The sequence below is a fragment of the Pararge aegeria genome, chromosome 2, assembly GCF_905163445.1.
Source record: "Pararge aegeria chromosome 2, ilParAegt1.1, whole genome shotgun sequence".
In the NCBI taxonomy this organism is placed as follows: Eukaryota; Metazoa; Arthropoda; class Insecta; order Lepidoptera; family Nymphalidae; genus Pararge; species Pararge aegeria.
The window spans coordinates 3,089,394-3,107,920 of NC_053181.1; the positions used below are offsets into that span (position 1 = coordinate 3,089,394).

At 36.6% G+C, this 18,527-nt stretch overlaps 1 protein-coding gene across 1 annotated transcript; it reads left to right on the plus strand.

Moving 5' to 3' along the window:
* The first annotated feature begins 10,758 nt into the window (after window positions 1-10,758).
* On the plus strand, window positions 10,759-13,527 carry LOC120632552. The gene is given in 3 exon segments (XM_039902419.1): window positions 10,759-10,916; window positions 12,444-12,761; window positions 12,764-13,527. Coding segments are annotated over 3 exon segments (759 nt in total). The 5' UTR covers window positions 10,759-10,825; the 3' UTR covers window positions 13,114-13,527.
* Window positions 13,528-18,527: the final 5,000 nt, after the last annotated feature.

Sequence of the window (18,527 nt, forward strand, 5' to 3'; positions counted from 1 at the left end):
AGACAGTGAATCAGCTACGGCACTCGATTACTATTATAAGTAAACTGCAAAAGGTTGTCCTTTTGCAGTTTGTTTTTTAGCAATTAATATTAAATCAGTATAGTTTTACATTTGTTTAAACTCTAAAAGTCCATAATTTTACGAGTCATATCGATGAAAATTAATATTTAGGTTGATAATTAATATGGTCAAATGCATGTTTTTTGGATTTATGTAAATTTCTCCCCCAATATCATTCCTCTTATTCCATTTTGGAATATTAGATGAAATAGGAATAAGAGATAAAAGTTTAAGAATTGGAACGCGTTAAACTAAGGAAATACCAGTCCGAATAAAAAAAAAACATTTTACCATTTAATTGCACAATTTTCGAAAACCGCTTGGAAAATAGCAAACCAAGTAATAGAGCAAGTTAAACTACATGATTTACTTTAAAAAAACAATCTAAGAACATTCATAAATAAATAACACCTCCAACACTTACTTGTGCTTCATAACGTATGCACGTCATTTAAATTGAGGATGATATATTTACATATTTATATATGTTGTATATAACATTTGGTGGATTAAATTAATTATGGGTGATGTTATTTCATGTATGTTTATATCTTATTTGTATCTTATCTTATTAGTTATATATTTTATTTATATTTTTGTGTAATGTTTTAATTTTATTGATTGCACCACCTACCTCTTTTATATGTTCTTTGGTGTACAATAAAAGTGTATTCATTAATTCTCGTTCAAATTTGTTCGTATAGGTTTTCAGGATGTTTAGAATATAATAAAGCTTAAAAGTTGTAACACGTATGTAAAGGCAATCAGGACAATCACAATAAATGCCATTTTCAATAAAGAGGCACTATATCTGCTTGTGTCGCAGGCGGAGACAGAATTTTTCCTAAAATTGACGCATAATATCTCAATCATGGACGACGTGACAGAGTTTTTGATATACAAAAGGAGCACAATAAACTTCTTTATTTTAAATAAATTGTCACAAACACGCATTTAAATACATCGCAACAACTTGATTAATTTTGATTAAGACTCATTAGTTTACATCTCCTATACCTTCTAAACTTTAGATTGTTATGCACTAAACGTGCATGATTATAATCACTTCGTTGTTAGGTTTCCATTTTTTGTGATGATTGAGTCAAGATATACACATAATCGAAACAAAAAAATGACAGCAGACGATAAAAAGATAAAAATTGAATAGCGCAGCCATATAGAACGCGATCCACGTAGTGATCTAAAAGCAAATAATAACAATATTGATCGTGAACTTAGGCACGTATCCACGGACGAGTATATGCTAATGCAGATCAAGGAATACAAAGAACAGGAAAACGTCCCATTTGACCATACAGACCACGTGAATGACAGAGGTTTGGTATATTTTTTTGAAGCTTCTGGAGTATATTATTTGTAGATATCTCAAAAATAAGAGTTCTACTTGTACAGAATAGAATTATAATTATTTCACAGATTGAGTGTGATTTGCTCTGGTACTTTTAGGAATAACTACTCTAGCTCCCGAAGTTCTTTAACAGATTCTAACCAAATCGAAGTAGAAAAAATCAGGGAATACGTCTGTTGAAATTAAAAAATATAAGTCCAAATCTTTTGAGATATCATGTATGGTAACATCACCCAAAAATATCTCGAAGTGATAACCTCCTAAATCGGATATGACGTCAATTTTGTATGAATATTAAAGTAAACGCTTTTGAAGTTTGATTCAAATTCAATAGCTATTATGCGGTTCTCAGAACGTTCGTGAATGTGACGTAAGTAATTTAATGAGAAAGTAACTTATGCAGAGGTAAGTAATACCTTATTTTCAATTAAACGAAACCGAAAACCGGAATTATGGAAACAAGAAGATTCCTAAATCGTGTGACTCTCTGAATCAAAGGTGCTTATGACTCTTTCATACGTTTTTAACTTCGAAGTATAGAACCCCTAGGTTTTCAGAATTTGGCTAGTGTGAGATAAATCTTAAAGAAATTTAATCTCCAAATCTCATGTCATCTTAAGCGTGCATATTCAGAATAAAGGATTTCGTAAAGATTTCCTCACAATAATACTTTTCTATTTGAGTATATTATTTTGCATAATTAATCTAACAAAATTTCAAAGCCTCCTTTGCAAATGTTTTTTTTTTTTAATTTTTTTGTAATAACTTTTACTAATGCTTTTTATATTATTATCAGGACCGTCCTTCTCACATTTGCTTTAAAGGAAGCCCCTTCAATTAATTTCCATAGCGTATCTACACTGGGGCATATAGTCTGCGAGTATAGTAGAACAATTGTAACGGTCACCGAGGAGGTCCTTGCACTACACCTCTTTAGCAGTTATCAGACCATCTGATTGTGTATCGTTCGATCTGACGGGTGCGTCGCAGGCGGAATGTCTGCCGAGCCAAGTAGAAACAGCTACTACGTATAATAAAGCTATACGTTATACTGTCTTTGGGATATACAATTTTTTAATTTGCCAAAGTACCTGACCACTTGGACGTATTTTATGGACGTATCATCGATGTTTGCTTTCGTTGCAAATTATTGAAGCCCAAAGAAACGTAACTATATCAACGTGCAAAGGCCTCAAGGTTTTAGAGGATATACTTTATAGATAAATTTGTTTTTTTAAGGGTACTGAAACCATATTTTCTTCTTCCACTGTGTAATCATAAATGTACGAGTACGTGAACAGAAGATGGTTGTTCGATTTTCTGTATGTTGCCTACCAAAAGAAGAGAAAGTGAACCGATTCGAATTCCAGATCATTAAACCTACGAGATCGCTATGTCGCAAGTAATTAAGGAAATGTTATCTGCGTCTCATCTTTCCTAGACTATCAGGCCGCGTAGATCAATGGCTAAATGTATGCAAGCGAGTGCACTTCGAGGAACTGTTTAAGTGTAATTTCGAAAATAAACGTCCAATCTCAAATTGGGAGGGCACACGTGATTCCATTGTTCTAAGTAGAGCCTGTGCGGTCTTATCTAGTTTATTTATATCGATGACTCATGGAAGCGGTGATAGCCTAGTGGTTTACGCTTTGAATTCCCTTTCGGGAGGACTGAGTTCGATCCCTGGCACGAACTTCACGAACAACTCTATTTTTCGGAGTTATGCGTATCACTGGCTTTAACGGTAATGGAAAACATCGTGTGGAAGCCTGCATAATATACTCAAAGGCATGTGAAGTCCACCAATCTACATTAAGCCAGTGTGGTGGAATAACCTTCTCATTCGACTTCTTTAAAAATTATTTGGTCGGCCGATCAATGACGGCCGATTGGCGCAGTGGGCAGCTACCCTGCTTTCTGAGTCCAAGGCCGTGGGTTCGATTCCGACAACTGGACAATATTTTTGTGATGAACATGAATATTTTTCAGTGTCTGGGTGTTTATCTATATATTATACTAATAGTATTTATGTATATTATTCATAAAAAATATTCATCAGTTATCTTACTACCCATAACACAAGCTACGCTTACTTAGGGACTAGATGGCGATGTGTGTATTTGTCGTAGTAAATTGATTTCTTTTTTTATATTTATTTGGTGGACCAACCAAATGGACCACATCATGGTAAATGGAAAACTTTCGCCTATAAACAGAGCAACACTTGCATGCAAGTAATACGACCTTCAAAGTGGTGCCGTGTGTCCGTCAACCTGAGGCGTACGTGTAAGGATGCCTGTAATTACAACCGTCATGCTTATTTCTGCCGCCAATTAGCATTGCTGTGTTCTGGTCTAAAGGGCGTAGTTGCCAGCGTAGATACAATCAATCAGTTAATGAATTCGTCAATAAGTTGATGAAATTATCTCTGGTTTAATCCGGTGGAAGGCTTCCGCCGTGGTTACATACCAGGGCGACACGGCTCACAAAGACATGCCGCTAAGCGATTTAGCGATACCTAACACTTTGTACGTGTTAGGACGTAACCGGCAACCACGCCAGTTTCAAAATCCACGGTCCTGGGCCGTTTGTTTTCACCGTCACTCGTTTGATCTCGTCTGTCCACCTCTTTGGGGGGCAACCTACGTTGCGTTTACCGGTTTGGGGTCGACATTTCAGCACCTTAGTACCCCCAACGTCCAGTGGTTCTCCAAGCTTTGTGCCCTGATTGACACTTCAGCTTCGCGACTCGCTGAGCTATATGGGTGACTCTAGTTCCTTTACGGATGTCCTCCATTTTGATTTGATCACGTGCCCCTGCCGGGAATCGATGCCGGGACCTCCGACTTAAATCACAGCGCTCACCGTTGCGCTAGGGAGGGCTTCATAATAATAATGACATTTCGTTACGACCTATTCCAACCGCGGGCACAGCTAGTATACTATAAACTCTTCGAGTATATTGAGTCCAGACACAACACAAAAAGCTAGAAACGCGATAGACACATTGGCATTGTTATTCCGAGAATAAACACAGCTCGCGACAATAGGAAACAAAGGATAAATAGTACTTTTGCATAACAGTGGGATTTGTGTTTGTAGAGTCAAGGAGTCGATTCGAGCCTAGCCTCACCCAGCCATTGTAATATTTGCATTGCATAGCTGAAGGCGTTAAACTTTATGTCACCATATAGCAGTGGCGTGCATTCAGGATATGCACTAAGCGGGAAAATAAAAAACTCAAGCGTGAGCTTTTGATTTGAAATGGAATGGGAACCCTATATTTTCCCGGAATAAAAAGGGCTCTATATCCCCCTCTGGGATGCGATCTATCTCTATGCAAATTTCATTAAGATCGGTACAGCACAGACTGTCGAAAATCGGTTGTGAAATAAAATAAATCGAACATACAATCAGCACATTTATTATCTAAATATATTCACATATTTTGTGAATATTAAATTTACTTGCAATTATTTATCATGCAATTATTTGAAAAATAAGGTTACATACATAACGAATTATTAAAGTTATAAAATACTTAGAAATCATTATACATGAATATTACCGGTCGTGAAGCATGTAAAATTAAATAAAAAAAGAAATGAAATAATCACTGACGTAATTGTGGAAATAATATCAAATGTTAAAATCTGACCATACGACGTTTCCATGCAACTATCGATTCCAAGTTGATGAGTTTTTGATGTGAAACATATATAGGCGAGGGTAATACAGATTTTTGGCTTGGCGATACATGCCGTGGCGACGCATCGCCCCGCTATATGTACTATACGTAGTCCATACGTGGCAGTGTGTATAGTGTACAGTATTGTTTACTACGTTACACATGTGAGGGTCGGCTGTGTTTTAGTTAAAGAACTATTTTTAACAATGAAATATACCTGACAGCGATAATTCAGGAAATGAAAGTTTGCAGCCTCCTACAAAGAAAGCAAAATCACACTATAATTGTAATGCTTTATCTCTTTATAATGCCACATCTGATTCTTGTTGTAATATTTTCTTTAGAACACAAACAATTTCGATCGTTTTACATCGGCTAGGCTGTCCCGTGATGGCGTACACATTTTTTTGAATGGTGCTGTCACTTGAACTGCGACAAAACATTGCATAATTATAAGACCCTGTAAGGTGTAAGTATACCCAAAACTGAATGAACCACACCGTCTGATTTACATAGAGATAGTGCGATTCAATTATTATTTCGCGCACGGGTGCGCTACCTACCTACTATCTTTGATGGGCTTTGATAACACCAGCCGCCCTGATAGCATCGCAATCCACGCATAAAGTGCCCCTAAGTGGTTATAACTGTCAAATTTGCGAGCTTGCACGTACCAATCGGGTTGCTAGTGTAGAATAACATTTTTAACTGCTGTAAGTGCGAAAGCGCAGTAACTTTTGTTAGTAACATCGGGTTTTGTGTGCGACGAGCGATACTGGACACTAAGGGTCCGTTCACACAGACCGGCTCGGAGAGCATCGGCCTGCTTTTTTCTTTTCACACAGACCGGGTCGTATACGCTTGGAATTGGCCGGAGCGGAGCCGCCAACTATTTCACATCGACCGGCTGGAAGAGATCTGAAAGCGGGTGCGGCTGCGCGAGCGAGAAAGAGCACGCAAGCGGAGCCGGTCGGCTCCTTTTATTACTTCACACGAAGCGCGTTCAGGCATTTTTAATGACAAAAAAGGTGCAAATGCAAAAATAAACTTTACTACAATCACTCAAAACACTGTTTCCAACGTGATAAAAATCTGCTCTCCTCTCCGAGCCGGTCTGTGTGAACGGACCCTAATCAGTTTGTTTTGTGTGAAAAACGTCGTCACTTCATCTAAAAAAACAAAAGCAAGGGTAGCCTTTTGAAGCGTGAGGCCTTTTGGTTCTTCTTCACCGGGATCACGAGCCGAATATACTTCTCACGACTTTGCTAAATCTATTGTATTAATAATATACTTATGCCTTAATAGGTCTTACAGATTTGATTTAACTCTTATTTTTTTTTTTCTTTGAAACCTTTTTTAATTTTTTTTGTAATTGTTGTTGTTAACTACACTGAGAGAGTTTTTTTATGTAAAACCTTAGTTGAATAGCGCTCAGATCGCGGTCACCATAGAGTCTCAGGTTCAAATCTTATTCTTAATCTTAGATATTTTTAGAAAACCAAGCATACAAAGGGACAGACAGACAGCAAAAAGCGACTTTGTTTATAACTATGTTGTGAAGTATGATGAATAAATAAAATAATGTGCAAGTTGATATTAGACTGACAACTTTTTGCCATTGTATTTTTACCGGAAATATCTGTGTGAACACCTTACTTTACCAGATTTAATCTCCCAGGAGATTTAAGATCACGTAAGGTGAGATTTATTATGTTGCGTTCTGAAGAATATAAACGAAAAGTCGTATTTATGATTGCGTCAGTCGTTATGACACTTTATTAGTTCTTTGGCCTTTGTTTCTTAGATTTTAAATTCTTACCACTAACCCGGACAGATTTTTTTAACTACCGGGCCGTGTAACTGGTGCCAAAAATGTTCCCTTTACAGTATAATTATTACAGAGCAATGGAGGGGAGTAGTAGACTATCTCTTGCATCCAACCACACCTGCAGGGTTTGGTTGCATATTATCTCGTCGTAATTTGAGAATTTAAAATCTCAAAATTTGTAAGCCACATTTGCCTATAATTACAGCAGCAACGGCACCCATCAGACCGGAGCACAGCATGCTGCTTAGCGGCAGAAATAAGCATAGTGCTATTACCCTGGAACCCAAATTGGATGGTTCGTTTTAAGCAAACACATGTTTTCACGCGCTCAAGAGCATGGTTCTTAAAAAGTTGCAGCGAAGTGCGAATCGCGTACACACTGCGGTTAAATCGCAGCAGCAGTGCAATAGTTTTTTTAATTTGGCATAGTGCTTCTACATATACAACGTGTAACCGAATTACGAAATACTGTTGAAGGGTGCATAAGTATATTTCATAAGGAATCATCGAGTAAAAATATTTATAATTTCGCATGTGATGTTAAGGCTGTACCTGACTTCCTTCAGTAAAGAACTATGGCAGTGGCAAAAACTATAGCGTTTTGGTTTCACAGATCATTCTCAGAGACAGTAAATAATGTACCTCTGAAGCATGTTGAGTTATATTTCGGTTTTCATTTACACGTTGTATATTGTTCATGGGCTTTATATTGATTTATCAGTGGATTTATCTCATAATTATGTACGACAATTTGTTAAAATGTGGGAACATTCTACTTAAGGGCCTTATTTAAAGATGGGCCAGTAAGAAATTTTACACCAATTAGGTTGAGGACCTCGTGAGCCACAGTCCAATGCTAACCACACCACCACCAGCGAGGCAATTAAAAATTACTCTCATTATGAGAAGGGTTTAGGCCCTAGTCCACTACGCTGACCAAATACGGATTGGCGGACATCACACGTCTTTGAGAATATTATGGAGAACTCTTAGGCACATGCAGGTTGTGTGTGTGTGTGCAGGTTGTTTTGGGTTTCCCTTCACCGTTAAAGCTTAATTTTAATTTTTAAAATGCTCATAAATTAGAAAAGTAAGAGGTGCATGTCAGGGTTTGAACTCGGCCCTTCGAAAGTAAAGCTGAAGACCCGCCCACTAGGCTGTCACAGGTTCACCGATCTTCCCGGGACGAGGTACAAGTGTTGTGCAAAGGAGGCACCGGTGCTATCCTAGGAGATCCCGGAGCCTCCCAATATGTACTGGGGAAGGCTACCGAGGGGGTTTTAGTGGGAAGAATTCCCACATAACCCAAATTTCCCCCCCAGAGAATCGGGTATCTTTTAAGAAGTTTTCCCCCCGTCAACAAAAAAAAAAGTAGGATGTCACCGCTGATAAAGCGCCAGTAAAAAGTTGATATAGCGCCAGAATATCCTCAAGCTACGCAGTACACGGTTTCCCATTGCATCGCATTTCCACGAAAAGCTTGTATGGCGCTCACAGGCGGCTACGGCGCAGGCGCTATCTTTGACGGGTTCATACGTCTTCGTCAAAGGGCCCACCTGACTTGGCCACATCGAAAACAGTTTATAGTAGTGATAGCGATCTTCGCATTATGCACGATCAACTAACTCGTACGTTTCATAGGCTGTGCGCACACTAGACTCATCGTTCCTCTGCGGAAGGTAGCATCATCGACCCATTACCAGCGTAATACAGGTCACCTCTCAAAATGAGAAAGATTTTAAGCTGTAGTCCACCATGAAAGTCAAGTGCGAATTGGTGGATTCAGACGCCCTTGAGAACAATATGGGGACAGGTTTCCTCACGATGTTTTCGATCACTGTTGAAGTAAGTGATATTAAATTGCTTAAAACGCACATAACTCAGAAAAGTTAGAGTCCTGAATCGAACTCAGTACCGCCGAAAGTGAGGCCGAAGACCTTACTTACCAACTAGGCAGGTCCTCTTACAACTATCTATAAAAGCTATTACGTTGGTGCCAATTCTGTTGTCTGTGTGTTGTCTAAAAATAGCGCTATCCTTTTTCAAGAATATCACAGTCTAAGTGATAGCATTTTTTTTAGACTCGTCAATTTAGTTTAGTCCGTCAAATATGCATTGTATATTAATTAATTTATTTATTTATACTCTTTATTTGTACACCACATCGAGTTCAGAAAAACAAAAAAAAAAAGAACAACCTCTTCAAGAATGTAGTAGGTTACCAAAGGCGGCCTTATAGCTAAATAGCGATCTCTGCCAGGCTACCTTAGGATTAGTAAAACTAAAAAGAAAAACGAAAAGGTGGGGTACACTGTTTAAAACATACTTACGAATTACTTCATAAACCAGACTACACAAATGCAACAATTCTGTTGATAAATATAAAAAAAACAAGTATATTATGTCCTTTTTTTATTATATATTCCCTTAAATAAAATGGTCGCAAATTGAATAATAATTTAATAGCAGCAGTTCCACCTTAATTCAATTAATCTTTTTGTTGGGTACAGTTAAATTTATGTGACAAAATGTTAATTTAGATATGTCGGTGAGCATTTTAATGGGACTCTTTCCAAAAGTTACGGAACTTCAAAATTAGCATAATAAAGTGATTCTTCTTTAAGTGCTGCTGCCCGATTAACTAACTTTTCCAGAAGAACCAAAGGTGAGAGTTATTTTATGTTTAAACCCGTTGGATTGGAGCAAGTAAGTACTTAGGATTATCTAATTTATTGTTTCCTTGTTAGACAGATACAAAATACGCGATGATTGACAACTGTACTGTATGATGTACTGTTTGAATTAAGACGACGAGTTGTCTTGGAAATAATAGTGAATCGGGTAGCTGTTTTCTAGATACAAAAGCGATGAGTTGAATACGGTGGCCATTGATTTAATGTTACTAGTATATGTGAGCTCACTGAAAATCGCTATCAAATTATGCCTTTTTTCTGAAGATGACGAGTTGGCAACTTGTTGGGAAAGTTAGCAAATTGAGCAGCTGGGTATTCGAACCTACCCAATGCTGGATCTCGAACGGAAAAGGTTCTAGTGAGTAGTTACTGAAATAATGAATGTTTTGTGGCAGATATCAGATGTGGCTTGTTATCACCAGGTTATCTTATAGTGAAGAAAATGCTCACAATTTCAATTTGTCATAAAACAGAAGACAGAAGGAAGGGGTGATACCTTAGTAGTTAAAACTTCGGCTTCCCTTTCAAGGGAAGTTCGAGCCCCGCCGGGCACCTCTAAATTTGTAAGTCATGTGCGCTTTAAGCTATTAAATATCACTCACGGTTAAGGTAAAGGTAAACATCGTGACCAAACCTGCATCCCTGAGAGCTCTCCATAATGTTCTCGAAATCGTGTAAAGTCCACCACTCCGCCAGCCTGAAGGGACCTAAACCTTTCTCATTATGAGAGGAGCACCGTGCCTTGCAGTATGGCTACCACAAGAAAAATGATTTATTTTAAAACCAATCAATTAAATAATTGGTTTTAAAATAAACCAATTTGTTTTGCCAAAATTCGAAAACAAAATAGGAATCATGACTCATCCACTAACGCAACTATCAAAATAAAATGTTTCACATTTACCAGATGGGAGACGTGTCGAGCATTTCAGTGTATCTAGGATGTCCAGTTTCCCATAACGGTTGGAGAGGACTGCCGAATCGTGTAAAATGACGATCGTAGCATGCGCGGGCGCAAGCCGACCACCGTGCTCAGAATCCCAATGAGTCGGACCAGACTGGACTATATAACGCGTCCACTACTCCTCAACAACAATAGCTCGAGAACCACATAACGCACAACACCCTTCGAAATACAAAGGGAGTGAAGTGCCTAGAGTTTTTTGTAACTATCTACATATCCGAGAATGAAGATTCTTTGCGTGCTCATCGTGGCCTGTGCTTTGTGGGAGGCGAATGGATATCCGTATCCCTATTATGGAAGTAATGCGGATTCAAGTGAGTTTATATTTTTTACCAAGCCCGCGTTCCGTGTGGCTCGTAACTTGTTCTGATTTTGTTACAAAACTCGCCGTTTGCGTTTCTGGACTAAAAATGTCACCAGTGGGGTTAAAATGAGCGCCATTACATAATATATTTAATAGATTCAGGCAACTAACAAAACTAATACGATACAAAAACTAAAAATAAAAAACAAATCCAGTTTATGAATAGATAGTATACGTAAATATAAAAATAAGTAAACGTAAGCAGGGATTTATGATTCGCTTCCCGAAAGCGATGATATACTATGACATCAGGCTTACCAGATTATATATACCCATTTTCTCGGTTTGTCTCACTAACCTCACTTGTCGGACTAATAGGATGAGAAAATAGTACAGGATGCAGGCTATTTATTATGGAATTTTGTTTCAATATTGGTTAGGGCGGGAAAAAAATTGGGATAAAATTTGATTTATGTTCGTCTATAGGATGTGATCGATCTAAGTGACCCATTATCTACATGATGACCGGTGCAGCGGCAACAGATGCTATACTAGTATTATAAATGCAAATCATATATAATACTAGTTCAGACAGTATGGGAGTATGAGTTAAAATGTAGGTGTTTTTTAATTTATATTCATTTATTCTATAAGGTTAGTTATAGTTAAGTATGCAACAATTATAAAAGGTCACTAACAGCTAAAAACGCGTAAAAGTACTTAATAAAAATGTAAAGCTTTAAAACGTTTCCAAAATGGATAAAGATCAAAACCTTTAACACTTTATACAAAATTGTTTTTACTTATAATATTTTTTTTATAAATGCCATATTATTGTTCTGAGAAGTTGTACTATCTATTAAATAGTTTTCTTTTAAATATGATATCTATAAAGTCTATATATATTTAAAAAATGTTATGTTGGTTTGTGTACGCTTCAAAAACTCAAAAAGTTCTGCACCAATCGAGCTGAAATGTTAGCATGATATATAATCCGCATCAAGGATTGTTTTTATCTATTTTTTGCATCAGTCACATATCGGCGACCGCGAACCACCGTTTTTTTTAACAATCGATGTATCAGTGACCGCGCCATCTGCCGAAAGCGAGAAAAACACTCGCTGACTTATGTAATGTATTCTTTGTTTTTTTTCTCATTTCTCAACCATTCCATAAAAATGTGCCACAGCGAAGCGTGGCAGGGTACAAATAGTTTATAATAAAACTGTTATTGGACGATTCCTGAACTTATTTTTTTTTTGTAAATTTTAATCCGGGGAAGCCTTAATATCGATGTGGTTTCTCTTTCGAATCAAAACGTTTTTTTATTTTATTGGTTTTTGTCTTTCTGTTCGCGTATCACGCGAAAACTTTTGAACGTATTTCAATACAATTTGTGTACATAAATCCCGAAAAACCGGAGATCTAACTCAGTCGCCTCGAAAGGCAGGCCTTAGCTCTTATCACAAGTATATCAACGCTTTTTACATACGTATCTTATTAAAGGTTATTAATAAGCTCATACTTTTATGTACAGTTTCCTACGGATCGACCGATATCAATCGCGGTGGTGTTGCGCTGAGCCGTTACTACAACCCGTACTACAACCCACGTGCCTACGGGGGAGGAATGGCTGCCTTCATGTTCAAACCCGAGGAGCGGTACCAGCCTCAGACAAGCCAATACTACCTCCCTGACAGACGCCGCCAAACGCAACCAGAATCCAACTATCCCCAACAAAACGAGGTGTACTACCCCCAACTACCTGAACAATCCGAACGATTGCCTGAACAGCCCGTGATACAAGAAAACCCGATAGCTATACCAGAACTACCAACAATCACCGAAGCAACCGAAAGCATGAAAAATCTGAACTGGGAACTACTACGTTGAAATCGGTCGTCCCAGAACTAACGGAACCAGAATCCGAGGAAATACCCAAGCCTGCACCAAAGAAACGCGTGACCAAGAAGAAGCAAGTTAAAAGACCTGTAGAGGAAGAAGAAGATGAAGGTGAGGACTATCCTAAGATGCCAACTGGAGCGTATTTCCCAATGTTCTTCGGCTTGGGCGGTAGGTCCAGTAATGGCGGCGCACCAGGTGGTGCAACCGCTATAGCCAATGCCTTCAGCACTGGACGCGGAGGTGTCGCCACGAGTCACGCTACTGCTTATGGATTACCAAGATCTGAAAGTAAAAGATTGTAATGTTATTAGATTACATAAAGGTATACTTTAAGAAGCCTATATATGTCTGTCTGCCTATAAAAATCTGCTTCCAGATGTTAGTGTCATACTCAAAAAAATCCATAGACTATGGATTTTAGTCTATGGACTTAAAATTTTTACACAACACTTTTTACATTTTTTAAACGTAAAAGTAAAAGTCTTGTACGAAAACAAAAGGTTCTAACTACTGACGTTCTAAGAGCGTTAGTTTCCCATTAATTAAAGTCAGACTGGCATTAGAATAATAGATTCATATGCCATCTAGCGCTTAAACCTTAAACTAAGACAGAATTTTCCATTCAAACCGTTTCGCCTAGCAATAGTTTGAGTTGACTGATGTTGCCATATTTTAGTTCAGTTTAGTCCTTACAGAGGGCGTCTCCATTGATTGTTTTAAATAAATATATTTCGAGACGTTTTTTATAATTCTTATGAAATATTATACAGTTGTTAAACAGCTTTTATATAGTCAATACTAAGATTTTATATGGTATTCCATTGTTGTTTTAAACAATAAATTGGTTATTTACAACTGTTGTCTTTTATTTATCTACAGCTTGACGGAAAATTAATTTATTTCCTTACGGATTATTTTTTTCTGACTCCCACGCAATTTCTAGATAATGACGTAGTCTATTATAAATGGATCCGATGTCTTAACGTGGTATCTTGTGGATGAAAATAAAGGTAAAGTAATTTCTCCAAAATCATTCAGTTATCAACATTTAATTTCACTTTATTAATGCAATTGCTACGTTGGTGGTATTATATTGGTGGTTGGTACGTGGTGATAGCTCAGTGGGTAGGACTTCGACTTCACTTTATGGGGGGGCGAGTTCGAATCCCAGCACGCACTTCTATGTGCGTTTTAAGCAAATTAAATATCACTTGCTCCAACGTTTCTCCATAGTGTTAAAAGTCCACCAATCTGCACTGAGCCAGCGTGGTGGGCCTTAATCCCCTCTCATTGTTGGGGGAGACCCGTGCCCTGTAGTGGGCCGGTAATGGGTTGATATGATGATGATGATGATGAATGCAATTTATTACTGAAGGTCATTTTATGGAAACTTTAAGATTTAAAGAAATTGTTTTCACGCAATTACTGGTTCATAAAGAAGTGAACGGTTAATCTAATAATTAATGGATACGTATTTTCCACGTTTTTATTCACACAACAATGAATAAAGAAAAACATTTCTCACCCTTTGTACGCAGCACGACTGTGCGGTAACCTACCCACCCTGGTTTTTCCGTGTTGGTATGGTCATACTTGTGTACGAGGGTTCTTCTGAAGACAAAGTATCAAAGTAAAACGATAACTTTAAGTTAACGTACAAAAAACCCCTTTTTTAATGAACAAAAATTTAAAAAAATGAATTTAGAATTTAGAGATAAACTTGAAATCTACGATGGAAAAATCTATAATGGTGGAATTTTCGATCGGTCAGGACTTTAACAACTTTTGTTTGCAATACCAGGCAATATAACGAGTTGAAACTGATAACTTCACTTTGATATATCCATAAGCCATGAATAAGCTGTAATCCGAAGCTTAAATACGTTTAAGAATGTACACTTGTTACATTTAGAAGCTTATACTAAACTGTAAGAGGCATAATAAATTTAATCTTATTATGTTTAAATTAGAAGTTTGATAAAAATAATACCATTAGGTATGTCATCACTCAGCACCTACTTACATAATTTTTAAGTTATATGATAAAATGCTATTTAATTTATTACACTCTGAATTAAATTATCCAATTATTTTGGAATAAGACTATTTTCGAGGACATAAATTTTGCGTACAGCAACCACAGTGTTAAGAAGATACTGAACTCTCATTGCTTTGCTTGCAAACAGATCCGCGGAATGTTGCTAGCTCACAAAATTTCCCCATTTTATGATAAATGTTTAGAACATTAGAGAAACACTAACAAAGTGTAGTGGTTTTTGACGCTTCAATATTAATCGTCTACATGTGTCAATTATGTTACAGCAACATACAACTCGCACAGCGTTCACACAAACAGACAACTTATTTTTTATGTAGGTATATATTAGATAGCGCTTATTTACCCAGTTGTATTTTTGAAGGAAATTCCTTGAAGTTTATAGAAAAAAACGAATTAAATATTCCTACAAATCTTAATAACAAGGTTGTTGAGATTTCTTTGAAAATAATAAATACATCATCGTATCGAACGACACGCCTCACGCCCTCAGGCCTTGTGAATGAAGAGTTGATTCTATAATTTCTTTATTTCTTATGTATAGTATCCTATTTTACTCTGTAATAATATAAAATTAAAAAATTTAAAATTTAAAATTCTATTTTTTCAAGTAGGCCACTTTTGAAACGTCAAGTCTGTCTGTGTGTAGTGACTGTACCTGTTCGGAAAGCAGATTCTACCGAGAAGAAGCCGGCAAGAAACTCAGCAGTTGCTCTTTTCCAATATCAACAATTTACATTTTAAATTTTTCTATCTTGTGAGAGATGAAAGCGGAGCCGGATGCTTCCAAGCAACCTTGTCATTAAAAAAATAAACTTATGCATTGGTAGGTCCAAAATTACTTTAGGAATCATGTTATAAAAGCGTATACTCAACATATCATATATTATCTATAGATTGATTTAAGAAAATATATATATACTACGACAATACACACATCACAATCTAGCCCAAAACTAAGCGTAGCTTGTGTAATGGGTACTAAGATGACTGATTAATAGTTTTATGAATAATATATATAAATACTTATAAAATACATATAAACACCCATACACTGAAAAGTATTCCTGTTCATCACACAAACATGTTCCTGTTGTTGGATCAAACCCACGCCCTTGGACTCAGAAAGCAAGCTCGCTGCCCACTGCGCCAATCGGTCGTCAAAGATTGAAGCGGTGATAGCGCATTGGGCGGCTTGGCTTCACTTTCGGGGGGCCGAGTTCGAATCCTAGCACGCATCTCAAACTTTTCTAAGTTATGTGCGTTTTAAGTAATTAAAATATAACTTGTTTGCACGGTTACAGAAAATGTCAAGAAGAAACAAGCATGCCTACATAATGTTCTCAAAGGTGTGTTAAGTCCACCAATCCGCACTGGGCCAGCCTGGTGGGCTAAGCCCTTAACCCATCATTTTTGTAGGACGAGACCCGTGCTCAGTAGTGGGCCCGTAATGGGTTGATGTGATGATGATGATGATATAGCTTAGGTAAATGTCTATTTAGTGAGTCTAAAATACTTAAGGATTTTCTGGAAGAGATTTCTTCAGCAATAAGGTCGTGTGCAATAAATTTTTTACCTGCACGGCTATCTATTTTTAAGAAACACAAAAGTAATACATTTAGTTAATGTATTTATTTTTTGCTCATAAGTAATATTATGAAATTATCACGGAAAATACCTTTATAGCTTACCTATTTATAGCATTTTACCAGTATAATATGATTACTAGTTTTAAATAATTTTCTTCGCCATATACAAGGTAGGTATGGGCCGAAGTCTCAAAGTCTAACACTAGGAAAATAGGGGATGAAATTTTGTATGAACATTCATCATTTTGAAGTTATATCTATAATTATTGAAAGAATGAATGAATAAAATTTTATTATATCTGCATAGTGATATCTGCATACCGTCTGCGAAAGGTGCAGAAGTTTGTGGGGTTGAGTATACGCTTTTACAACATGATTCCTAAGGTAATTCTTGACCTACCAATATATACATTTAAAAAATGTGTAAAAACACATCTAATACAGCGAGGTTACTTTACATTTGATAAATTCTTTAATGACAAGGTAGATTGGAAGCAGCCAGCCTCGCTCTCATTTTCCGCAAGATAGAAAAATGGTTGTAAATGTTGATGTTGGAAGCGAGCAACTACTGAGTTTATATCTGGCTCTTCTCGGTAGAATCTGTTTCCGAACTACAAACTCACTACAAACATACATACTTGACGTTTCAAAAGTGCTTATAAATTAGGCCTACTTGAAAGAAACGAATTTTAATTTTTTCGAATTTTAATTTTTAATTTTTTTGAATTTAGAATTTTTTTGAATTTTATTCACCACACAAAAAATTGTAAATAAGAAAATTACACAACCTGGTGGCGATGTCTTCAAAACAACCAATGGCGTAAAGCACAGTTCAAGAAGAGAGGTAGTTTGGTAAATAGGTTGAAAATTAATATAGTGTTTCAAGATTTACAAAAATGTCTAGTATAAGGTATGAAAGCAAACTACTAGTCGGATTAGGACAATCTTTCTTGCATTTGACGCTTCAATTTCTAAGTTACACTCTTTAAACGTTAGTAGATTGAAAATTTGCTTATCAGAAGTTCTACATGAATAATGTTGTAAAAGCCCGCGATCCGGCATTTGAGCAGCTTGGAGGATCCAAGCTCTAAATACCTTCCCCTATTAATACTAATACTACTAAAACAATATCCATACTAATATTATAAATGTGCATGTGAGTCTGTTTGCTTGTTCGTTTATTTATTTTTTTGTTATTTATGTTCGGCAATGCTTTGATCTTGATGAAACTTATTTAGTTATTTAAAACACGTTATTTTACACCAAAATATAATAAAAAGTTTAACTGTAATAAATTTACAAATATAAGGCAGGCACAATATTCGCGAATAGTAGATAATATAGATAGATATAGAAGATAAAGTTACAGTATAAGATAAAGGTGCAAAAACAGAAATAAGTAAGGAAAAGAAAAACGAAAACTAAACATAAATAAAAATAGATTTAACAATCAAGAGACATACTGCAGATGGACGTATTATGATAGTTTTCATACCAGACCACAAGATAACTTTTTTGGCTTTGTTAGCGCACGGCTTTCCAGCTAAACTTAATTTTTGCAATTTCTTCCAGAGAGAAAATGACTAACGGTCGTCGCGGTCTATTGTTAGTCATTTTGTATTGGTTGTAATAGTAATATTTTTGATGACCTCCTGGCGCAGTGGTGAGCGCTGTGTGTTTTAATTGGACCCCGCGGTTCCGCAAGTTCTCTACCGACAAAGTCATGCTACTAAGCGATTTAGCGTTTCGGTGCGATGTCGAGTAGAAACCGATATGTATGGGTATGGTTAAAAAAATTTGGAAAATCCAAAAGTGCACGCCTCATAGCGGTCATTCACATTTAAAAAAAAATCCTAAAACAAATAAAATTAAAATCTTTATGTGTCATGATCGATTTTATGAGACGAAATTTACATAGCGCATGCGCGATTTTCCACATACTCTTGCATATAAAAAATGTTTTTGATATATTATAATTAACGCTAATATTAACTAGGAATCAGCACAGTGCATTACTTTATATAATAAAAACAAATATATTCCGGTAAGATAATTTTTTCGTCCAATTTCT